The sequence below is a fragment of the Hibiscus syriacus genome, unplaced genomic scaffold (genome assembly GCF_006381635.1).
Source record: "Hibiscus syriacus cultivar Baekdansim isolate YM2019G1 unplaced genomic scaffold, ASM638163v2 tig00112344_pilon, whole genome shotgun sequence".
Lineage (NCBI taxonomy): Eukaryota > Viridiplantae > Streptophyta > Magnoliopsida > Malvales > Malvaceae > Hibiscus > Hibiscus syriacus.
In genome coordinates this window covers 1,063,899-1,086,831 of record NW_024063307.1, presented here as the reverse complement: position 1 = coordinate 1,086,831, position 22,933 = coordinate 1,063,899, and the positions used below count along the sequence as shown (strand labels likewise).

General features: G+C 32.5%; 1 protein-coding gene across 1 annotated transcript; it reads left to right on the top strand.

Moving 5' to 3' along the window:
* The first annotated feature begins 8,982 nt into the window (after positions 1 to 8,982).
* LOC120178259 (two pore calcium channel protein 1-like) lies at positions 8,983 to 21,118 on the top strand. The gene is made up of 24 exons (XM_039184172.1): positions 8,983 to 9,244; positions 9,731 to 9,874; positions 10,035 to 10,142; positions 10,465 to 10,560; positions 11,133 to 11,263; positions 12,395 to 12,455; positions 12,621 to 12,787; positions 13,277 to 13,382; positions 13,542 to 13,619; positions 14,567 to 14,628; positions 15,190 to 15,262; positions 16,012 to 16,077; positions 16,152 to 16,292; positions 17,438 to 17,495; positions 17,677 to 17,784; positions 18,480 to 18,543; positions 18,744 to 18,912; positions 19,145 to 19,209; positions 19,403 to 19,493; positions 20,291 to 20,377; positions 20,476 to 20,556; positions 20,704 to 20,741; positions 20,828 to 20,940; positions 21,029 to 21,118. Exons 1-23 carry the CDS (start codon positions 9,119 to 9,121, stop codon positions 20,919 to 20,921), a joined length of 2,214 nt encoding a protein of 737 aa, XP_039040103.1. The 5' UTR covers positions 8,983 to 9,118; the 3' UTR covers positions 20,922 to 20,940; positions 21,029 to 21,118.
* Positions 21,119 to 22,933: the final 1,815 nt, after the last annotated feature.

The window sequence follows — 22,933 nt, the reverse complement described above, 5'->3', positions numbered from 1 at the left end:
AGGGACATGCCTGAGATGTTCTTCCATGGTCCGGGTGTCATCACAGTCTGGCACAGGGATGTTGTCATTCTTTCTTAATCTTCGCCACTCCACATAATCCGGAGTGAGCATGCTTCTGGCAGCTACAACATCCATCCGGAATACTTTCCTCCACGAATCGGTTGCTTCTTTGATCATCTTCTTATAGCTGTCGCCGTGATACTCAAACTCTGACCTAGCCAACCCGCACGTTGCTGGGACAAACTGACGTGCTCCATATTGTCTAAGTGCTAATAGCGGAGCATACCCGACTGCTCCCCAAAGTCCAAGTAAGGTCACAGTGTCGGAGTTACCACATCGAAAAAGAACATCACTGAGGAATAACCAAGGGGCTCTCCAGACAATATCTCGGTCTTGAAGATGCGTAAAGACCTTCATCCATTTTTCTTTCGAAGCGCCTTCATGCCATTTTAAGGTAATAAATTCACCTAGAGGTGAATAGGTGGTGCTGAAACGGCGGTAGGCAACCCCGTCAGTCTTCCAGAAGTGGCTGTGAATCCAGACCTGAAGGAGCTGAATGCACCCGGTGAATCTTCCTCCGCCAGTTCTTCGGGAATGGTTGAGCGATCGAAAGGTCTCGGCCAAGATGGCTGGTGCTGGGTTAACTCGTTTAGAAAGTTGCTCAAATAGTTCCACCACGGCAGCGTCAATGCACCCCAAAGCCTTCGGAAATATGATCAAACCGTACAGACCCAGTGCAAAAAGATCTATAGTCTTCTACTCATCAGGGTGGTTTTTCATTAGTTGCTTTATATGGATCCACTCGATTCCTTCCCCGCTACCCTTGTGTCGGAGTCGATCAGTCACCCACTTTTCATCAACCCCTGCAATCTTGGCCAGTCCGTTCTTGAAGGGCTGACTCTTGATATGTTTAATATATGCCCTCTCTAGTTTGATGCTTTCGCAGTGCAGTAGAGTAGTATACTCTTCGATAGTAGGCACCATGTCTTCCTGGTTAAAGGAGAAACAACTATATCCCGGGTTCCAGAATTGAATTAATGCTCGGAGTAAGGGCTCATCAGTCTTGACATGGAGCAAGAGGGCGATATCACCATATCGTTGGCTGAACTTCTGCTTTCTGTCATTCTTCCAACTGTCCCAAATGTTTTGCAGCTCTTGGACATTATTCTGTTTCAGGCTGACAGCGGCATAACTAACCAGTTCTGACACATAGTTTCCCTGAAGACTGTCTCCCTTCTCTTTCTGAGCCTTCTCGGACCATAGTCGGGCCTCAGCGTTTTCAATCTCTTGTATTACAACACCTTTGTCCATTAATTCGAATTATTTTGTGTATAACAAACGCTTTTTAGGGATCAATAGCCTCTTGTAATGATGCAAATGCTAGAAAACAAACACAAAGGCAAAAACGTTAGTAAAATAAAAATACAAATAAAAAAATGACGGAAGGAAAAAAAACATGGTTAGGGTAAAAATATCCTAAGTTTTGGAACGTGGTTTCGGGGTAGGCTCTAATTCTTCATGGTCTCCCGGTTTAGGTTTTAAAAAACGGTACCCGAGTTCTCCTTGTCGGTGCCCCCTTGGGCTTGCCAGACCCTTAGTCCTAAACCCATCACAGGCGTGTGTGGACTAAGTTAAACTCGAGGGGACACATTCCCTTATGCCCGCACGGTGAATAAATTCACACGAAGACATAAGGTATATGAATCCCGAATGCTACTTGCTAGGCCCGCACGGTGAATAAATTCACACGAAGGCGTCGCTTTCACCCCCACTTAAAATAGGAATTGGAGCTCGGGTATAGAGCCTTAGATGAAAAAAAAATTTGAAGTCTGAAATCATGAGAAAACGATTAGTCCAACTATTTACTCGAAAATATAATCAAAAGTAAGTAAAAAGGATCGAAATATTACCTTAAAATTTAAACTTACCATTTTCGTTAAAAAGACAACTGGAAATTACCTTAGCCTGACTCACTTACCTGTCCCCAGCGGAGTCGCCAAGCTGTCGCAACCGTCTTTCGGTTGGGCCCGGGAATTGGGCTTCGACTTAAAAATTGTGGATTGGAGTCGCCACCGATCATTTATTTAAAAATAAATGGGTTGATCGGATACCCTATTTCTTACCTGATATGCGTCTTACCAGAAATATGTCGGGCTCGGGAGTTGATTACGGTCAAGGAAGGATTAGCACCCTTGAACCGCCCTTTCGGTACTACATAATTTCCAGTTGTCTTAATTAAGAAAAATTGTAGCTTTAAATTAAAAGGTAAAATAGCGATCCAAAACTTACCTTTGACGGATTTAAATCATGCCTTTTAAAGAAAATCAGAAAATGTTAGATGAAAAGTAAGGAATAAATGAATAAAATAAATAAACCCAAGCAAGAAGGAAGATAGAATTAGTAAAAAAAAGCTAAGATAAATAAATAAGATAATAAATTAATAAAATAAAAACAAACACATAATCAATAAATTAATAAAACAAATTAGAAAAACTAAGCGAAAGTAAAAAATACAAATACAAATACAGAAAAAGAAAAAAAAATGGATAGAATAAAAAATAGTAATAAAATATGAGAAACTAAAAATGATAATATATATAACTATTAAGTAATAATAATAATAAATAGGAAAAAACGCCACTCCACCGAAAATAGAAAAAGGGATACGAATTAAAAAAAAAGATACAGATTTGAAAAAAAAGGATAAAGGTTTGGTCATCTAAAAGAGGGGGTAGAGCCTAAAGGAGTGATAATTCAAAATGTTAGGTTATATATATAATATAATATGTATATAATAATAATAAGATATGGTTTTTTAATACAAAGCAAATGAGAATGATGAAACGTGTATACATATAATATTAGAGAAACAATAAAAACATATGTATATATATAGTTAAAATAAAATAAAACTAGAAAAGCTAATGATTTAAAAAGTTTATATATATATATTAATGTATATAAAAAGAATAGAAATAAAATATAAATAAAAGAAAATAATAGTAATATAAATAAATAAAATATTAAGAAAAATATACATATAAATAAAATAAAACAAATAGATGAAACAATAACAATTAAAACTTAAATACATGGGACCGAATTGAATGAAAAACAGAAGTGTGTATCGATTTTAGGAGAAATTGGGGGCGATAATAGAAGAACTAAAGAACGGAGGACCAAAACTATGGTTTACCCTATTTAAACGAAAACATGTGGGTCGTATGGCGTTGGGTCGGGTCAGTTGGCTCCACGGTTTGGTTAAATGGGAATTATAAAAGTTAATTAAATTTTTTTTAGAAGGCTTCATTTCTTCTTCTCTCTCGCGAAGAGCTTCCCCGTCCCTTTGAAAACACTCTCAAGTGTTCATCAACCAGATGAACAACGGCCGTGGATCCCAGAATTCGGCCGCCTTGTCTTGTCGGCGCCGCCGTCCACTGGAAGTGGAAAGGAAAAAGTTTCCATTTTTCTAAAAGATCTCCCCCCATGTTCTGAAAATCCAGGTGGGTTCCTTTTTTTAAAATCGCCTCGGGGAGCCGTGGATCTAAAGGAGAAGATCTTGACTTACCCCCTATTTTCATCGGCCAAGAACCCTTTTCTGGGTTTTATTCGAATCAAAATCAGTGGAATAACTATGCATGCAAGACGAAAAAAGAAAGGTATGATTTTTGTACCCTTTTATTTCTTCACAAAATGATTACAAAATGCTTGTGTTTACTTCGAATGGCTCCTGATCTCTCTCGATGTTCCCGTGTGAAAGCTGTGTAATTGTCTATCTGTCTCTCGTATGATTTTGTGGGTAATCTCCCTCTGTAAAAACCCTACCCTTATCGTGAGAATTATATGTTTATTTATATAAAAAAACTACACTTAGAATCCTATTTTAACTAGAATCCTAATTCTTCTTGTCTTCTCTTGTGATTTGTTATTGCTTTATGCGTGACGTTGGTGAGGTTGAGGAATTCACGGCGCTGAGAAAACCGGATGAGGGAAACGTGGGTGGCGAGGACTCGTGAGGCAAGGATTGCGGCGCTAAAGAGGGAAGCTGCTAGGGTTTCTGGAAACCCTAGCTCCAGCTGGGTTGCGTGCGTGAGTTTGGGCTGGTGTAGGCTTGCTGTTGTATTTGGGCACCAATTGGGCCTGAAAAGAAAAAAATGTAAATAAATGTATTAGATATAAATGGATATATAATATAATTTATAATATAAATCTATATTATATAATATAATGACATTTGAATGACGAAATTTAGTGTCTTCAGTTGCCCTCCTGTTTCTAGTTTTGCCTTAATTATTCCGGATCGACCCATGTCACACACCTGGCTTTGGTGGGTGAATATCCTAGTAGAGATTTTCTGCATACATAAGGACTCGAACTCGAAACATTGTTTAAGCGATATTAAGCTACTTACCACTTGAATCAACCCATGTTGTTTGTCTCATCTCATTTATGCCCTATTAATGACTATAAATTTTAAATTTAAATGAAACTTGTCACACCCACATGACGAGTTTCATGATTAAAAAATAAAATTTATAATTATTATATATTATTTTAATTACAAAAAAAATTAAATTATATTTTTCTGTTGATATATTATCATTCTATTCACAAACAATATAAGACATAAATTCATTCAATATTAATCTAACTTTTATTCCTAATTAAAAGCAATTCCAATTTCCAACTACATAGGATGATGAATAGGGATGAGTTTGAGATTCAAATCTATCGGGTTCTGATCTGTTGGGTTGGTTTTTTTAAAAAAAATTGAGTTCGGGTCGGATTCGGTTTTAAAGTGAAAAATATCTTACCTGACCCGAAAAAATTATAATTTTACCTTATATTCATAGAGATAATTGCAATAATACCCTTTATGTATTATTTTCTTTCAATTAAATCCCTATTTTTATTAAATAAAATAATCTTTTTTAATAAATATATTTTTTCAAGTCGAGTTGGGTCAGATCTAAATTTTATCTTAAAAAAACCGATTAGATTCAGGTTGAATGAATGATTTATAATTTTTGAATCAGATCGGATAGACTGAAAATCCGACCCGATCTGACCATAACCATCCGTGTTAGTGAATTCGAATTTGACAAATTTCAATTTTGATGTGGTCGGTCGGTGATAAAAACTTAAAAGCAAGACGATAGCATCTATAAATAATTATAACAATTACGAGGAAGTAGAGAGATGACGTGGTGAAGTTGAGCTTGTTTGTTTGATAAATGTTTCGATTAGTTTAAGACAAATAGATGTATGACAGGTGGATTGTTGGGATTTTTATAGTACTCACCACAACATCTTTTTTAATCTAATTAAGACAAGAATTTTAAAGATTGAATTAAGTAAACTCATGGACAGGTTCATAGTGTTGTACTTTGTTTTGTATGGTCATACGAAATTCAAGCCACGTAAATCCGATTATTATTATTATTATTATTATTATTATTATTATTATTATTATTATTATTATTATCTAAAAATTATTTAATATGTTATCGTGAAATTTTACTTTTTATAAATGATATTAATTTATTGTTATGTATTTTTAATTATTAGTTTAAATAAAAAAAGATATAATACGATAGATTAAATTTTTTAATAATATATCAAATAATAGATTTTTATAATTATCTTTAAAATAATTTTAATTGCTATATTTTAATGTTGGGTAAAGTATACAAGTAGTCTCCCAACTATAAGATGTTATTTTATTGAGTATCTCAATTATTAAAAATTGCATAATGATCATCAACTATAGTGCTATATTTTATTAAGTTTCCCAACTATTAAAAGTTACAAAATAGCCCCCTAGTTATATGACATTATTTTGTTGAGTCAATCTGCTAGTAAAAGTTATAAATGGTCATCCAACTATTCATATATTATAAACTTATCCTTTTCCATAAAAAAAATTGACGATCATTTGAGGTGGACATTAACATGTTGATTGAGATATGATAAAATTAATAATGTCTATTAACGTGTTGATTGAGATATGATAAAAAATACCATATCCGATTGAGCTGACTCGTCGACCCGCTGACCCAGCTAAAAAATATATGGTATTTATAATAAAAATACCCAATTTTCCGGGTCGGGTATCCAACCGGGTTTCTGGGTTGAGCATGAGTCACAAAATGTTGGTTAATCGGGTACCCTCCGATTTGGTACCCGATTTATTGTATATTTTTAAACTTTATTTTATATTAAGTTTTTATTCATAATCCTCAAACTATTTCACTCTAACATTCTAAAATCTTAATTTATTAAATTTTGACACCATAATGTTCTAAATTCTTAATTTCTTAAATTATTTCACATTAACATTCTAAATTATTTTTAAAATATTTATTTTAACTTCAAAATATTTGAAATTTAATTATATTTCTTTATTTTAAATTTTAATAAATTTTATTTCAATTTTGTAATTTGAATTTTTAAACTTAATGTGATTATATATATTATAGACTTTTAAATTTTAGAATTTTTTATATAACTTTTTTTTAAATAATATAGTTTAATGAAAAATAAAAAAATTATGAAGATACATGTGACCCGAATTATATATAATATAATATATATATATATATATATATATATATATTAACTTAAAATATTTTTATATTAACTTATTAAATATATTTTACTATTAACTTAATTTAAAAAATATTTTATTTTTATTTTCATTTAAAAATATATAACTTATTTTAATTTATTAAAAGTATGACTAAATTGAGAGAATACTAACTAACATGGATGAAATGTATGAATATATCAAAATATTTAACTGCTATTAATGACAGTTAACTCGAGGTGACCAAATCTTGTTTAAATAAAAACGTAAGTGACCATATCTTCTATATTTTGAAATCAGTGACCATAAGTGGATAAAACTCAAATATAAGTGATTAACCTTGTAGTTAAACCCATATGATAACGTGGATAACTTTTCCCTGCGTTGAAGAAAGATGGGACATGGATTGATTATGTGGCTTGATTTGGACCATACACGTGCCTTCCAATAATTGACTTTACTTGATTTCAGTGGTTCATCACTTCATCTCCACAGATTCAACGTCGACGTGCCTCGAAATAACTTCCTCAATTCTACGTCTAATGTTTCTTACCAAACTGTCCTTTTCCACGTTATACATATGCAAAGGAAAAGTGTTTTTTATTAGACATAATATAAATAAATACCTCCAACGTTTGATATTATATACATTTTTACCTTAATTATTTTTTTGAGTATTTATCCCCATAATGTTTAAATATGATTCAAAAAATTTTCGCTGATTCAGAAATTTTTCGTTGAATAAAAATCGTTAGTCAACAAAAGGCGGGATGGTGATCGACTTGGTATCGATATACGGTGTTCATAATGGCCAGCCTCATCAGCGTTCACTCTATTGTAATTGAGCTTCTCATATTATTTACTCCCACTTATTTTCAGATGGGTGACTTCAAATTTCACCTTTTTTTAACTTATTATCATTCTTCTAATTTGGTCATCAAACTTTTTTTTAATAAAATTGTCACAAAATTTCATTTTTTGGATTAATAAAGATTTTGAAATGGATTTTTTTTAATGATCAAAATAAAAAGTAAAATATAATATTAATGAATATAAATTATAGAAAAAATATTTAATCTAATGGTGACATGTGTCACCATCAAATTGGTGGATTAATTTAAATTTAGGACCAAATTGGTTGAATGTATAAGTATTGCGGATCAAACTTATAATTACACCAATTTTATTAACTATCACGTCATCATTTCTTTCCATAGTTAACGGTAAATGTCTTGATTGACATCATTTAAATAATTAAGTGGTCTGATTGATAAAATTGAAAGATCGGTGACAAAAGTAAAAGGATTAAATAATTAGATAGTTAATGATATAGTTTACCTATAAATATGATAATAGTATCCTAAATAATATTCATGTCGGTAGAGTTTTGGTACAAAAATGTCAAAATCAAAATCCAATTGAAAAGGACCAATATGTCCTCCCAACGTCCTCCAGTCAACATTAATTTCAGAAAATGGGCCAATATGTAGGCTACTTGTCACGAGAATGTATAAGAACGTAATGTTTAAAAGGACAAAAATGGATGTTGATCCATCCATCCATCCGTCCACATAAATAGTAAGAAAGATTTTTTTCCCACACAATAAATTCATTTTAATATTTGAAATATTATTTCATTAAATGATAATTTTGTTATTTGAAAAATAGTAATGCCACAATTTAATCTCTAATTAAATTTTATCTTGGTATTTTAATAATTATTTTATTCAATAATAATTTTATTATTTTGAAAAATAATAGGCTTGGTTAATAAATGATATATTATGTGTTTATTTAATTAATTCATAAATTATTTTTTAATAAATTTTAATAAGTAAATTTCAATGAGACCAATGTGGATGGGATCTTTAGTATTAAGTTTTAAGAGAGTTAACTGTGTATACATGACGTATTAATTTGTTGAAATGAAATAATAAGACAACATATTAAAACAAGTTATATATATATTTATTTAATTTTTATGTATTAAAATATATAAATATGTTTTCAAAATATATATAAATATATATTAATACTTTTTTTGAAAAACTTGATGATTTTTTTAGGATTTAATGAAAATTTTGAGAGATCTAAAAATTTTCAAAAGAAATTAAAATAATTATATATATATATATATATATATATATATATATATATATATATATTTTCTAAAATTCTAGTAACTTAACAATTGTTTTAAACTTTTAAGAGGACAAAACTAAAACTTTGAAAAATTTGGGGTGGACATTGTTCCAAAAGTTTGGGGGCAAGGACGCCTTAGTTCTGAATGAAAATGAATTAAAAAATAGGTATTAAAATGAAAAATATGAATGTCGTTAGAGATAAAGATCAAAGCTCCAGATGCACCAGCGTATATCCAAAGCCCACGTTCTCTCCTCTATCTGTCAGCATCATTTATGATTCCAGCTAGTCATAAGAGAAGAGATCCAAACTCTCTGTTCGTAATCCAAGCTTCTCGACTCTCACTGTGTTTATTACCGAGTCACTCCAGAAACGTCAAAACAAGGAGAAATGGATAAGCCTCTGCTGTTCGGAGAAACAAGTGATGGCCGTGGAAGACGAGATCGTTTGTATCGTCGCTCTGAAGCTATTACTTATGGCTCTCCTTATCAGCGAGCAGCTGCCCTCGTTGATCTGGTCACCTTCTATCTTCTGTTTGGAGATTTCTGTTTTAATTCTTTGAATTATCTTTCGTTTTTCTCGATTTTGTTTGAAAATGACTGATTACCTTTCCTTTAACTATCTTTTTTTTTCTTTTGAATTTTTTTAATTATGTTGTGTCCTAGTGGATTGAGTTTCAGGATAATTTATTTGAAGATAATTTATTATTCGTAGCGCACAGAGCTTTTTAGTGTATCTAAATTATGAACACTACAGAATAGTAATTGTTTCAGATGTAATTGATTTGAGATCTTAAAATTTCCAGTTCTCAGTTTGTAACTGAAGTGCAAAAATACAATAGGTATCAACTTTCTAGTTATACTATCCTCTCTTTGACAAATACTTGAAACAGAATCTGAAATAAGGACTCTTTCACTTAACATCACAAGCAGTGACCAAATTATATGTTTACTCTTCTGTTCAAATAAGGAGAGAACTTATTTGATTGGCATGGTTTTTTAGGCTGAGGATGGTGTTGGTTTGCCCGAGCAAATTCTTGATAAATCAAGCTTTGGAAGTGCTGCAAAGTTCTACTTCATCTTCATTAAATTCGATATCGTTTGGACCCTTAATTATTTTGCGTTGGTTGTTCTAAACTTTTTTGAGGTTCGCATAACTTTTCTTTTTGCTACTTACTTTAAATTTCAATTAGGTGGTTCAAGGCCTTCTGGTTAACCAGGATGAACAAAAAAATGGAAAATTAAGAAATGCTTTAGAAAATTTATAGAGATGATTATCTAATTCAAACTTGATTGACTCTTTTCAGAAGCCTTTGTGGTGTTGGACGAGTAGTTCATATTCTTGCAGTGATAGGGGCTACTTTTTTCTTGGACAGTTGCCTTACTTGACTGCTACAGAGTCTATTATATACGAGGTATGGTAATATAGGTAGATATATATTTTAGTGAAAATTTGCCACATTTTTTTACTGTATGGTAATAACTAATGAGCGCAAGTTCGTTTGTTTTTGTGGGTATGTATTTATATAATGCATTTCTTCGCTGGCTTTTGGTTATGTGTAAGAGTACCCTGAGAGCATGTACTTTCTATGTTTATGCTCAAGATACCGAGCAGCTGTTTGCTATATGCTATATGGTTGTAAAAAATTAGTGATTTTCAGGAATTATCAATTTAGTGCGTCTTTCATATTAAATTTCACTAGCATAAACCTTTGGATTCTCTATATTGTTTTGCAGGCTGTGACTCTCATTGTCTTAGCAATACATACTTTTTTCCCAATTTCCTATGAAGGGCCCAGTATCTATTGGAAGCGTCCCCTTAATCAGTTAAAGGTACTTGCATATGATTCTGTTTTGGATAACTACATATCCCTAATCTCTCTCACATACTGTATTTGGATAAAATTCTTTTATAGATGTATCATTCCAAAGTTATACTCTTCCATGTACATTTTATACCCATGTTGGACCTGTTTTGGACTTCTTAAATGCAATTTCATATTCAGGGATGAGAGTTCATAAGGCGTTGGACATATATACCGTCTTACAATGCCCAAATCCACAATAGTGTTTATGCTTTGATTAACCTGTCACCAATTTCCCTTTGCAACAATATGGACTTTTAGTAGATTTGACTTTGTGCTCTTCTATTCTTTGATAACTCATTGATAATTTCTTACGATTTGATATTGGCTTTTGCATGTTGTATTTTGTTTTTCTTCTTTTTTATTGTTGTCTTTCAAAAGGGCTAAAACTGCTTCTTTGTTTATTGAATTCTATGAATAGAATTTACTATCTTGATTTCCCCCTGATATTATCCTCATAGTTCTCTTCAGGATATAATTTGCTTTGCTCTTCCATTTTATGATGTAGCTTAACACTGCATATTTTGATTCAAATTCCAGGTCATTTGCCTCTTAATTCTGGTTGCAGATTTACTGGTCTTTTTCCTCTATTTGTCTCCAGTGGCCATGAATTCTCTTCCGTTCAGGGTTGCACCTTATGCCAGAGTTATTCTTTTCATCCTAAGCATTAGGTAGTGAGTGACAAAATCTGTACCTTAATTTTTTTTGTAACGTTATTTCATGTGTACATGCTTGTATTTTATACGTCTGACAAGCATCTATCTATTCTTGTGAATGTCCAGAACTGAACCCAAGTAAGCCAAAAATGTATGCTTGTGGTTTCGCAGATGCATGGTGTGAAATTATGCACCATTTATCTTCGAACTACCAAACAAATTTTTCCATGGTCATCCTCGTTACTTGATCTGATCAGAGAGATCATATGGATCTACAAGAATAATAGAGAGTTCGAGGATAATTTGAAATTTTGAATAGTGAATTTTATATGGTTTTTATGTGCTGCTAAGGTTCGCAAGCTGATAAAATTGACAACCTAGTTTTAGACCAGTTATTGATCTTAATATCAGCATTTAATCTGGAGTAAGCATGATTTTACACAGTCACTAACTGCTTGGTGCTGCCACGGCATGGAGCATGGTGTGTACTTATGAGATATATTTTGGTTTTAGAAATATATCCTAGTCATTTAGGCTAACTTCATTGGTTTGAGAGAAGGTTATGGATTGGTCACGTCTCCTCGTTAATCCTTTTTTCTGGGAAATGAAAAAAGAAAAGATGTTTCCTCTTTGGCTGATGGTTCCCTTTACATGAAACCTTTTGGTTCTGTATAGTTGTTTCTCTCTAGTGTATTTTTTCATAATTGGGTCCACAACCAGTTGAAGTGTAAGGTTAAAATAATGTGGTGGGTAGAGAAGTATGTTCTTTTTCCCTCTAAACATTTATGTGTCATTTTCTCCGAGATAAGGAAACCAGAAAAAAAGGATTAATAATTTTTGGATAGGTTGAGCTAAGGCTAATATGGTCTGTTCTGGGTGTCACAAGTTGACCATTTATAGATTGTTATGCCCATAGTTGAACTTAGTTCCTCAATAATTTTCAGACGTTCCTTAGCTTTTTGACATATTGAGTGACCTATTTAACAATGGTCTATAAATCTTGACTGCAAATTCACGTTATCATTGTAAAGATTACATGATTTTACTGATCATTTTTTAATATACATGTTTGAAGGAAGTCGTGCTTCTTTGCTCTCCACGATTCAGCTGTTTTCATTTAATATTTTTCCTCTTTATTTGACTTAGGGAACTACGAAATAGCATCATCATTTTGGCTGGAATGATTGGAACATACTTGAATGTCTTGGTTTGTATTCTCTCTTATCACCATACCAGTATACATGCCTGCTGTATTTTAATTTTAAACAATATGTATTTTCCTTCTAATCTGGTCCAACTTATTGGTCATAATTATACACTAATGGTTTTCCGAGCACAATCTTAGTTACTGTCTCATCTGCCTTGATTGCAGGCTCTGTGGCTGTTATTTCTTCTGTTTGCCAGTTGGGTGGCATATGTTATGTTTGAAGATACAGAACAGGGAAAAACGGTATTTACCTCATATGGTACCACGTTGTATCAGATGTTTGTTTTATTCACCACATCGAACAACCCAGATGTATGGATACCTGCCTATAAGTAAGTTTGGAGTTAAATGGTGATTTGGTTGAATTTTTGTAATTTATTTGTGCTGTTAAGAAATATTTGGTTTTCTTTAATGTAAAAAGAATGGTTGGAAATGGATGGCATTTTCCCCCTGCAGAGAAACATTTTTACATTTGTAAACATTTCACGAAGCTTCACACACTCATCTCTTTTCTTAGTTCCTGCTTGTTCCACTTTTGTTTTATAATCTATATGGTGTTAATTGCTTGCTTGTTTGTTTTTTCTGTAACGACCAATTTTTGTCTTGTCCTATCAGTTTTCTTCCACTTGTGATTATGGTATGGTAAACTCAATTTGGAGTTTAGCTTTATTTATGCATTTTTTGTATTACAATAGGTAAATCAGCATTTCTTAAGAAAATCAGGATGGTTATCTTCTATTGTATACTTTGATCATGTTACAACCTAATTTCTTTTTGACAATTCCTTTGATTTTTGCTATCTTTCAATCTTTTGGCTACAGGGCTTCACGTTGGTACTCCCTCTTTTTTGTTCTGTATGTCCTGATCGGGGTTTACTTCGTCACAAATTTGATTCTTGCTGTTGTATATGACAGCTTCAAAGGCGAGGTTTGTTGTTAATTCTAATTACTTTTTCTCCGAGGTTTGTTCCTTTGTTTTTATGGTTGCTTGTATGATCTGTTATTGTTTGAATATTGCTAATGATGACTGTTACTTCATAGAAAAAAAAAGATTAAGCATATGTGCTTAAATCTCCTTTTCTTGTAGCTTGCGAAACAAGTATCTGAGATGGACCGGAATAGGATAAATATATTGTGTAAAGCCTTTGACCTTATTGATGATTATGTAAGTACATTATTGACTTACTGGCCCATTATCCCTTCTACATTCTAAATTGCACTGTGTGAATGCTGCTATCTTTGTGAGCAATATATGGTTGCTAATTTTTTTTGTATGTCTAACTCGTGCATAGCTTCATCTCTGTGGTAGACTTTTCATATTGTGAGCTGGATGTGGGGATTTGTATGATTCATTCACTATATATATATAAGTCCTTTGCCAGTACATACTATATAATTAAAAATTTAAAAGTGTATCAGAAAGATAAAATGAATAAAGATACGTATGATATTGTCTATGCAACTAATTTGAAGGACAATGGATGGATAAAGTAAGACAAGGAAAAATAGCACGGGGACAGTTCTGATGATGAGCAATTCAACGATACAAAAGAGACTATCAATCTTTTATGTTTCTTTTAGTAGAACCTATCATGGTTAAAGATGTTTGAATTATCATGTAAAGTTGATATAGAGAATTTTTATGTCCATGAGTTGCTATTGTTGGTTGGATTATATGTTTCGTGTTTACTTCTGGAGAGAGACTTTTCAATGGAAAACGCGTTTCTCAACAATTATTTGTTTGACTTGATTAGGTTGATTTATCCATGAATTGGAAGCTCCCACCATTGGATTTATCCAAAAAATTTGCCACATTAGGTGGATAAAAAGTAGGGACAAAAATGTTTGAGAAGTAGCATGACTCCTTCACATTACAATTTCTTTTTTCTGTATGAGTGATTTGTCCTGTTGGTTTTTGCTTTTGAAAGGATTATCATTATTTCTTTTATGCAATCTTAGTCATCCTAATTTATCTTGTTTGACTGTCATCGTGATATTTGAAAACACTTATTGCTGCTTTAGTGATGTAGCCAACCCCACATTGCAGGAGAAGGCTAGTATGTGGTGATGTGGTTTAGTTAAGTTTTCTGAATGTTCCTTTTCTACATGCAGAATGTTGGGTTCCTCAACAAGGAGCAATGCATTCATCTGTTTGAAGAATTAAACAACTACAGGTACTAATTACAACATCATATTTAGTGTGTTTCAAGAAGTAAACTGCCTTCTTGTCTCTTGCATCGATACATATTTCTCCAGCTTCTAATAGGTATTAAGATGTGGAATTTGCGCAGGTTCTGTTGGGTTTAAGTCATGTAAGATTTGGCTATTGGGGTAAAAGGAAGTGAATTATGTTAAAAGAAAGGATGCAGGAAGTATTAAAAGTCAAATAAGGGAATAGTTTTAAGCATTATTAAGAACTTGCATCTCTTGTTAAGTCTGTTTAGCACATTGCTAATCTTAATTACGATCAAAACACTTCGAATCAGAAAAAAAATCAATCTCCTGTTTGATTGTCAAAGATTGGCTAGTTTTCTTTTTGCATCTTATAATTGATAAATATTTGATACAATCATGAAAGAAAAAATTATGTAGTTGTAGTTCTTATTTCTTGAGTTGGCCTTAGGTATCTTAATGCATCAAGGTTCCTGATTTTATTGAAGTTTCAACCTCTTTTCTTTTGTTAGTCATGATATTATGCATGCTAAAGTATGCCTGGTTCCAATTATCGTATTCAGGTCTTTGCCAAATATATCAAGGGAAGAATTTGAGTTAATATTTGATGAGCTGGACGATAGTCATGACTTCAAGGTATATACCTCACCATTTTGATTTGATTAAATTTGAGCATTTTTCCCCTTTTGGTGTATCAGTCAGTACTATTATATCCCTCCACCCGTTACCCGATCCGGTCTTGAGTAATCCCACACCTGACTCACCTAACACAAATATATACATAGGAATTTCTCATTTTTATTAGGTAAAATTGGAACTTAAATAAGAGATGATTATACTATTATCTCGGGTAAAGTCGGAGATTTTTTTACCCTAAACCTGAACCTGACTTTAACCCAAATTTTTTAAGAAAAACCTGACCTTATATGGTCGGTTTGGGTTGGGTTGAAACCTATTGGGTCAGGGTCTCATGCCCATCCCTGTCAATAATTCTATTTTATTGTTTTAAGTAGTTATTTTTTTCACATAATTAAATAGTACAAACCAAACGATCTCAGTGGTTAAGGGACTTGTTATTATCCCTTGATGTCCCGGGTTCGAGTATTACGTATGTAGTGGTATAACTGTATAAGCGTTCATCAAATGGTTGAGTCTTTGAATAGATATTATCTTGTAGGCACCTTTGATTTATTAAAAAAAACAGTGTAGACTAGAATTTTATTTTATTGTCTTCAGTAGTTATTTTTTTTTTTAAAAATTTTTCTTGTATGCGAGCTGTCTAAATATCTTTTATACTCATTGCGTTGACTGTTTGTACAATATTATTAGTCTCTATTCTTATTTTAATGTTATTTTTGCTGAATTTGATCTTTTTCTACATATAGATCAACTTGGATGAATTTACTGATCTTTGCAACGCCATTGGTCTAAGATTTCAAAAGGAGGATACTGTAAGTCCATTTTTCTATTAACCTTCTCAAAACATGTTCATATTTATGACAACAGGATCTTTTATGATGTGCAGCCATCTTTGTTCGAAAGATTTCAAATCTACCGTTCACCTTTCTCTGAAAATTTGAAAGCCTTTGTTCGTAGTCCCAAATTTGGATATATAATATCCTTCATTCTCATACTGAATCTGTTAGCGGTTATTGTTGAGACAACGGTATGCCTCTTAACGTATTTTATCTAGATGAATATTAGTATATAATTTTCTTTAACAACTAAGATTCTTTGATAAGTTCCTTGTTTGATGCAAGTAGTTCCACAATTTGATAGAACAAATATACTTGCATTTATCTGATACCTGACCTTTCAGTTGTAGACCACGGTTCGTATAAAGTACTCGCCCATCGGAAGGAAACTAATTTTTATATCAAAATTAAGATTTGGGAAACTAGTTAGAACTATGTCCCTTGAGCGTGCTGGTTTTGTTGGTGCCTTTTCTACTTGCATTTATCTGATGCTGGTACTGTCGGACTACATTTTCTACAAAGTACTCCCACATTGGAGTCAAACCAATTCTGTCTCAAATTTATGAGTTTGGAAACTATGTGGAACTGTGCCTTTGGTGTATTGATTTCTTTCTTGCTTTTTCTCATGTCCACGGTTAGGGGCTCCAAATTGTTTTGAATCACATTATAAGATAGGTTTATAAACTGAAAAAAAACTTGATCAGTGCCCCTCGAGTAATTGTTTAAAGCTTCCCCTCTCCTCTCTATATGATTAAATCTTTTCCACTAATTGTTACATTTCTGCAGGAGGCATACCATGCACTTAAGCAATAGGAAACTACTTGGTTACTAGTTATGCATCTAGATTACATGTAGCTTCCCTTCTAGTTCGCTGACTGAAGAAAAATTTGTCAGTTCAATTCTGAGAATGTTGTGAATGCATCAAATTCTGAAAATTTTATCTGATGTTGTGACTGTTCTGATTCCCGACTACATTGTTTCTTGCTCTTTCCAACATGGACTCATGTTTGCCACCTTAACCTTTTTTGGAGCTAAAAGTAAATATATAACGTAGCTTATGTAACGATCTGAAGGTCTGATGCCTATGGAGGGGTAGGGAAGTGACACTAAGAAACAAGAGAGAAAAGGGCATTTGCATAATAGGCTAATAAATCAACAAAAGACCCTTAATCTGCTTTTAGCATAATCTTTTTGTCATTGGATGGAATTTTAAAAAGAGTGAACTTTTTTTCCTTTTTTTTGCTTCAGATGATTTGATCGTTGGGATTTATATTGCCATATTTAAATTCTGAGTTACAGTCTTGAACTAATCTCCGTGATATAAATTTGCCTGCAGCTTGATGTTGAAAACAACTCCGGGCAGAAGGTGTGGCAAGAGGTTGAGTTTGTCTTTGGTAGGTACTTTCTAATGCATGTCAAGATTTCTGAGCTTTGTAGTTAACTCCCTGAATTTAAATAATTTTAAATTCATAAATTTGCATGATTTAATGCTTGTTAAGTTTTGTTGTATGCAACATGTTTGACATGTTATTGCTTACTTTCGTGGTGCTTCATGCACTTCTTTTCATTTGACAGGCTGGATATATGTACTGGAAATGGCACTGAAAGTGTATGCATATGGCTTTGCAAATTATTGGAGGGATGGTCAGAATCGCTTTGATTTTCTTATTACATGGATAATAGGTAATTAACCAAGTTAAATCAATTGTATTTTACCTAGATCTACTAAAGTAAAGCAACCAATTTTATTTTTCATATTTTTTCAATTTCTAATAATAATAATTATAAACCCTCACAATGAGCTTTCAGAAAAAGCAAATTTCAGGAATTATTTTGCTTCATGTTCTTATATTGGATGACACCTTAATTTAATTACCGGTCAAACCAATCATGAAAACTTGGTTGTCATTTGTGTCAACTGTCGATTCTTGAAGAAATTAAGCGGACTGCATCAGAGTTTCCTTGGTGACTGATAATAGAGGATGGCATTTTTAGGAAATGAATTTTATTGATCTTATTCCAATTTTTAAATGTTGACCGTTGTAAAAGTTTTTAGATAACCTGTAAAAGTTGAAGATATGAAATGACTTATATTATGATCAATATATTTAGGACTATGCTGTATATTATGATCGATAAATTAAGGAATATGATGCATGTCATGTTCAATATATTAAGGAATATGCAGCTGTATTGATTTTCTCAACTGAAGTGAACTGCTGTATAAATTTGCAAACAAGTAGGGTACAAGTTGCGGATAGTGCAAATGGCATGTGCAGTACTGCATGTTTACATTTGCAATATCTGTCCATTCAACTTGAAACTCTTCATTTGTTAATAGGCTACTGAATTTCGTTTTATCAAATTTGTGCTTGCAGTTATAGGAGAAACTATAACTTTTGCAACTCCCGATGGACTTTCCTTTTTCTCAAATGGAGAATGGTAAGGACAAAATATTTCAAAGTTTTTATATTATATGCATCATTTTTAAGTTTTTCTAGTCACTCCTCATTTATCCTTTAACATATGCTTTCTACATATGTTATAATTTATAAATAAATTCTAGTTAGGATCGTTAGTTTTGGATGTCCCTTTTTCCTCTAGCTTTTAAATCTCTCATTTTCTCCTATTCCTGTCTACAGGATTCGCTACCTTCTTCTTGCCAGAATGCTAAGATTGATAAGGCTCCTGATGCATGTCCAAAGTTACCGAGCTTTTGTTGCCACATTCTTAACCCTAATTCCAAGTCTAATGCCATATCTTGGGACTATATTTTGTGTCCTATGCATCTATTGCTCAGTTGGTGTACAGGTACTACGGATATTTTAATTCTACCGCTGTCTGCCTGCCTACCAGGATTTTCAGATGCGACATTCTATTGAAGTTGCCTCATTATACCTAACAACGGAGTAGTCATGGATTTTTTATCCTAAAGAAAATTGGTTTCCGGTTCCTAGAATCCTAGAATTCATTGTGGATTATTATTCAGTCTAATCAATGATCTGATTATGTTACTAATGGAAATTATCACCATTTGTTCTAGATCTTTGGCGGGATTGTCAATGCTGGGAATCCCAATCTAGATGCATCAGAGCTCTCTGAAAATGAGTATCCTTTTTTGGCGTTTCTATAAACCCGTCTTACATATGCCTTTGTAATATTTGTAATTAATAGGCTGCACCAACAATCGTGGCAATTTACAGGATTAGGAAGTTTTGCATTCGGTTTCAGAGGTATGTTTAGAGCTAATTGCATGTTTTGAACTATATTAATATTCGGCGACTTTCCTTGACAATACCAGCTACTTGCTCTTCAATTTTAATGACTATCCAAACGGAATGGTCACACTTTTTAACTTGCTAGTGATGGGAAATTGGCAAATATGGATGCAGGTATTGCTCTTGTGTCAGGATTTTTTTTTCATTTTGTCGTCTTTTCAACACAATTCTGTGTAGGACATGTAGAGGAACATCCTTGCTATTCATCATCTCGATGTATTCTTTCAATGGTCGATTAGGGTAGAATTACGCTATTTCACTTTTGGATATATTCCTCACTGCTTCTTGTGGCCTCTACTTATAACACTTGCCGTATAAGTGCATATTTTCTACATTAGAGCTGTTAATGGGTTAGTTTAAAAGTTATTGGATAGTTTAAAAGTTATTGGAACCTTCTCACATTATAGAAACTTTATCTTGGTGCAGTGTTACTGTTTCTTTGACTCAATAGTTAACTCATATAATCTATGAACTTCTAAGCATCTATAAAATAATTTTGAAAACAAGTGTACCACCTTTTATTCGGGATATTGTTTGTTTGGTAAGCTATGTCCACATTAACATAAAATGAGGCAGAGATTCAATATTCATGGTCCATGCTTTTATGGACATTTCTGAAAATAAATACATACATATCTAGGTCTCCTTGATTTTATTCCTTTATTGTCCTTGCAACAAAAACATTTTGCATTCTTGCACCAAAAAAATTGTACAAGAAGATTTACGCTTACAAAAGAAAGTGTAATTCTATAGGATATATTTCTCCTTTTATTGCATTCTTTTGCACAAGTTCAATGGAATTTTGCTTGCTCCTGTATGTTCTTTTCTTCTGTTTCCTCTTGTTATACTCAAATTATATACCCGTTCCTGGAGGCATTGATTTGGTTTATTTTTCCGAGTTGCTGTTACAGGGCTACAAGGAATTAACTGGAACTTCTTGGACCATTGTATATTTTATCAGTTTCTACCTAGTTACTATTTTGTTGCTTTTGAATTTGGTAAGTCTTGAGAATATTCATTCCCATTCCCATTTAACATTGCAGACACATTATAAAAAGGGGGGGAAACTTATTTTTTCTTTCTTCTGTAAATACAGGTCGTAGCTTTTGTCTTGGAGGCATTCTTCGCTGAAATGGATCTTGAGGCATCAGGGACTAGTGAAGGAGGTGATGACGAGGTCGGTACATTTTATAATCTCATTACTTTACCATGTATGCATATGGGCACATTGTCATTCCCGTTTACCATTGACGTTATCCGACAAATTAGTGTTAATACATCCATTGAAAGGATATAAATCTGATGTCCACTTTCATATTCCCAGGATGCTGGCTCAGGAAAAGGTCGAAGAAGACTCGCTGGGTTTGTATTTGCTGACTCTATATTTCTACATTTGTTCAGGATAAGTGGCATTTTGATTTTTTTTCTTATCTCGTTTTGATTCACAGCACGAAGACTCGTAGTCAAAGAGTTGATGTTCTTCTACATCACATGTTGAGTGCGGAGCTGGATAGAAGCCACTCATCATCCTCCAACGCGTAGCCTGATTCGATATCTTCTGGCAAGTAAAATTTCTTTTAACCAATAAACTCTCAGTTGCGATTCATAAATGATAAACCCATATTCATTTTAGCTTGTTGAACTTTTAGGTGTATGACTTGTTTGTTCAACTCGGTCTCATGTTGGACTTTCTACAATTATTAATGGCCTACCGACCAAAAAAGATTGTAATGGTGATAGATTGATGGCAGAGTTGTGTGCAACTTCTCAGATTTGGTAGGGATATAAATATTGTTTATATGATTGATAATCCAAACAATTTCCAATGCGTTCTTTAAAAAGTATTGCTAAACTAACGCATATACCAAACGTAGTGTAATCAAGTTCATCAAAATTGCGTTCACCAATACTAAACTGCTGCTTCTATAATGGCTTTAACACCCTATCCTACGTTTTAGACCTACCCACAATTCTAAATACTTATCAACTTAGCCTGAAACTGCTCGCAGTTCGTTGACCCGTTTTTCACAAACTCCCTAGCTGTCACATCGATCATCTTCTGTATTGTTCCTTTAAATACCACGGAGCTACCCTGTACGAGTTTGTTAGGGGACCAGGACACCATCTTTAACCACAACAGAGCCTATCAAAGCACCGTCTTTATACGCTTGACACGCCACAAGGATGTCAAGTGCACGATGGCGGAAATGACCAGTAACAAATTCCTCAAAATGCTGTCGTGATTTGATCAAAATGTAAAAGAGGGTATAACAATAATGGCAGAAGAAAATCGATGGATAGACATATACCTTTGGTGGTTTTCTTAGCGTGCATGTAATGCGTGGATGTGTTAAAAAACAGAGAATGGCAATAAAATTAAAAAAAATAGCTACTTATACATAAAATATAAATTGTTCTTATAATAGATAAACTTGATGCACGCTTTTAAATCTGGTTTATATCAAATTTAAGTTAACATTCAATACTCAAAACTAATGATAAAAACATGTATTCTGAGTGAATTTTATAATTGAATTTAAAGTGATTTTTCCCTAATCCTGAGATAATTACTATAATAACCCTCTCAATAATTTTTTTTTAAAAATTATGTTGTTATTTTATTGAATAAAAATGATTTTGATATATTTATATTAAATTAGGTTGGATGCAATTTTTATCTCAAATTTTTGAGTGGTACCTCTAAATTGACCGATCCAAGCGAATGAGATACGTTTCTCGAGCGAGATAAAATTTATTGAATACCATATTTATTCTAACCAGTTGCGATCATTATATGTGATGCAAGTCAAACATATCAAGGGAAATTATCAAATACATATATTGTGTAAACTTTAATTATAAAAGGTAAAGATATCATTCCTTTGAGGATTATTATTTGATTAACAGTGTGAAAAAAAATTTCTACACATTTTATCTATTTGAACCGTCGATTTTGAAATTTAAAATTTTAAACCTAAATTAAAAAAAATCTCGACCAATTGACAATAAACGTTCACATTCTTATCATTGTTCAAACTCGAGACTTCTATAGAGAATAATAAAATTTTTAACCACCAAAGTCGCTTATCTATTGCAACTATAAAACTTAAACATTAATCCTTAATCCTAAACTCTAATCAAGAATCCTGAATTTCGAAATAAATAATATCGTGCATCTAGTACTTTTAAAAAAAATAATTAAGTTATTATGAAAGTATTTTTATCTTTATTAACGTTACATAAATTATAAAAATATTTTACACCTACAGTTGTTTGCTAAATAATTTTCATAAAAAATATTTTTATAAAAAGTTTGTATTCAGCATATCATAAGTATAATATTATCACTTATTTCTTTTCGAACACTATTTATTCCGAGCAAAGTGAGTCTGAAAATTTATAATCTGATCAGATCCAAACACAGAAAGTTGAATGATGTAGACCAAATCAATTAAAATTCATTTTAAACTTTTTTTTAATTATTTTAGACAAATACAAGTTGATATCTATTTCGAAATATGGTGAGCGTAGATCAATCACGAGACCTTCATATC

Excerpts from the sequence above, each read along its gene's own strand:
- LOC120178259 (XM_039184172.1), top strand. The coding sequence starts at position 9,119 with ATGGATAAGCCTCTGCTGTTCGGAGAAACAAGTGATGGCCGTGGAAGA. Across the intron at positions 12,456-12,620 it reads GAACATACTTGAATGTCTTG|GCTCTGTGGCTGTTATTTCT; the intron begins GTTTGTATTCTC and ends CCTTGATTGCAG. Across the intron at positions 16,078-16,151 it reads GATTTCAAAAGGAGGATACT|CCATCTTTGTTCGAAAGATT; the intron begins GTAAGTCCATTT and ends TATGATGTGCAG.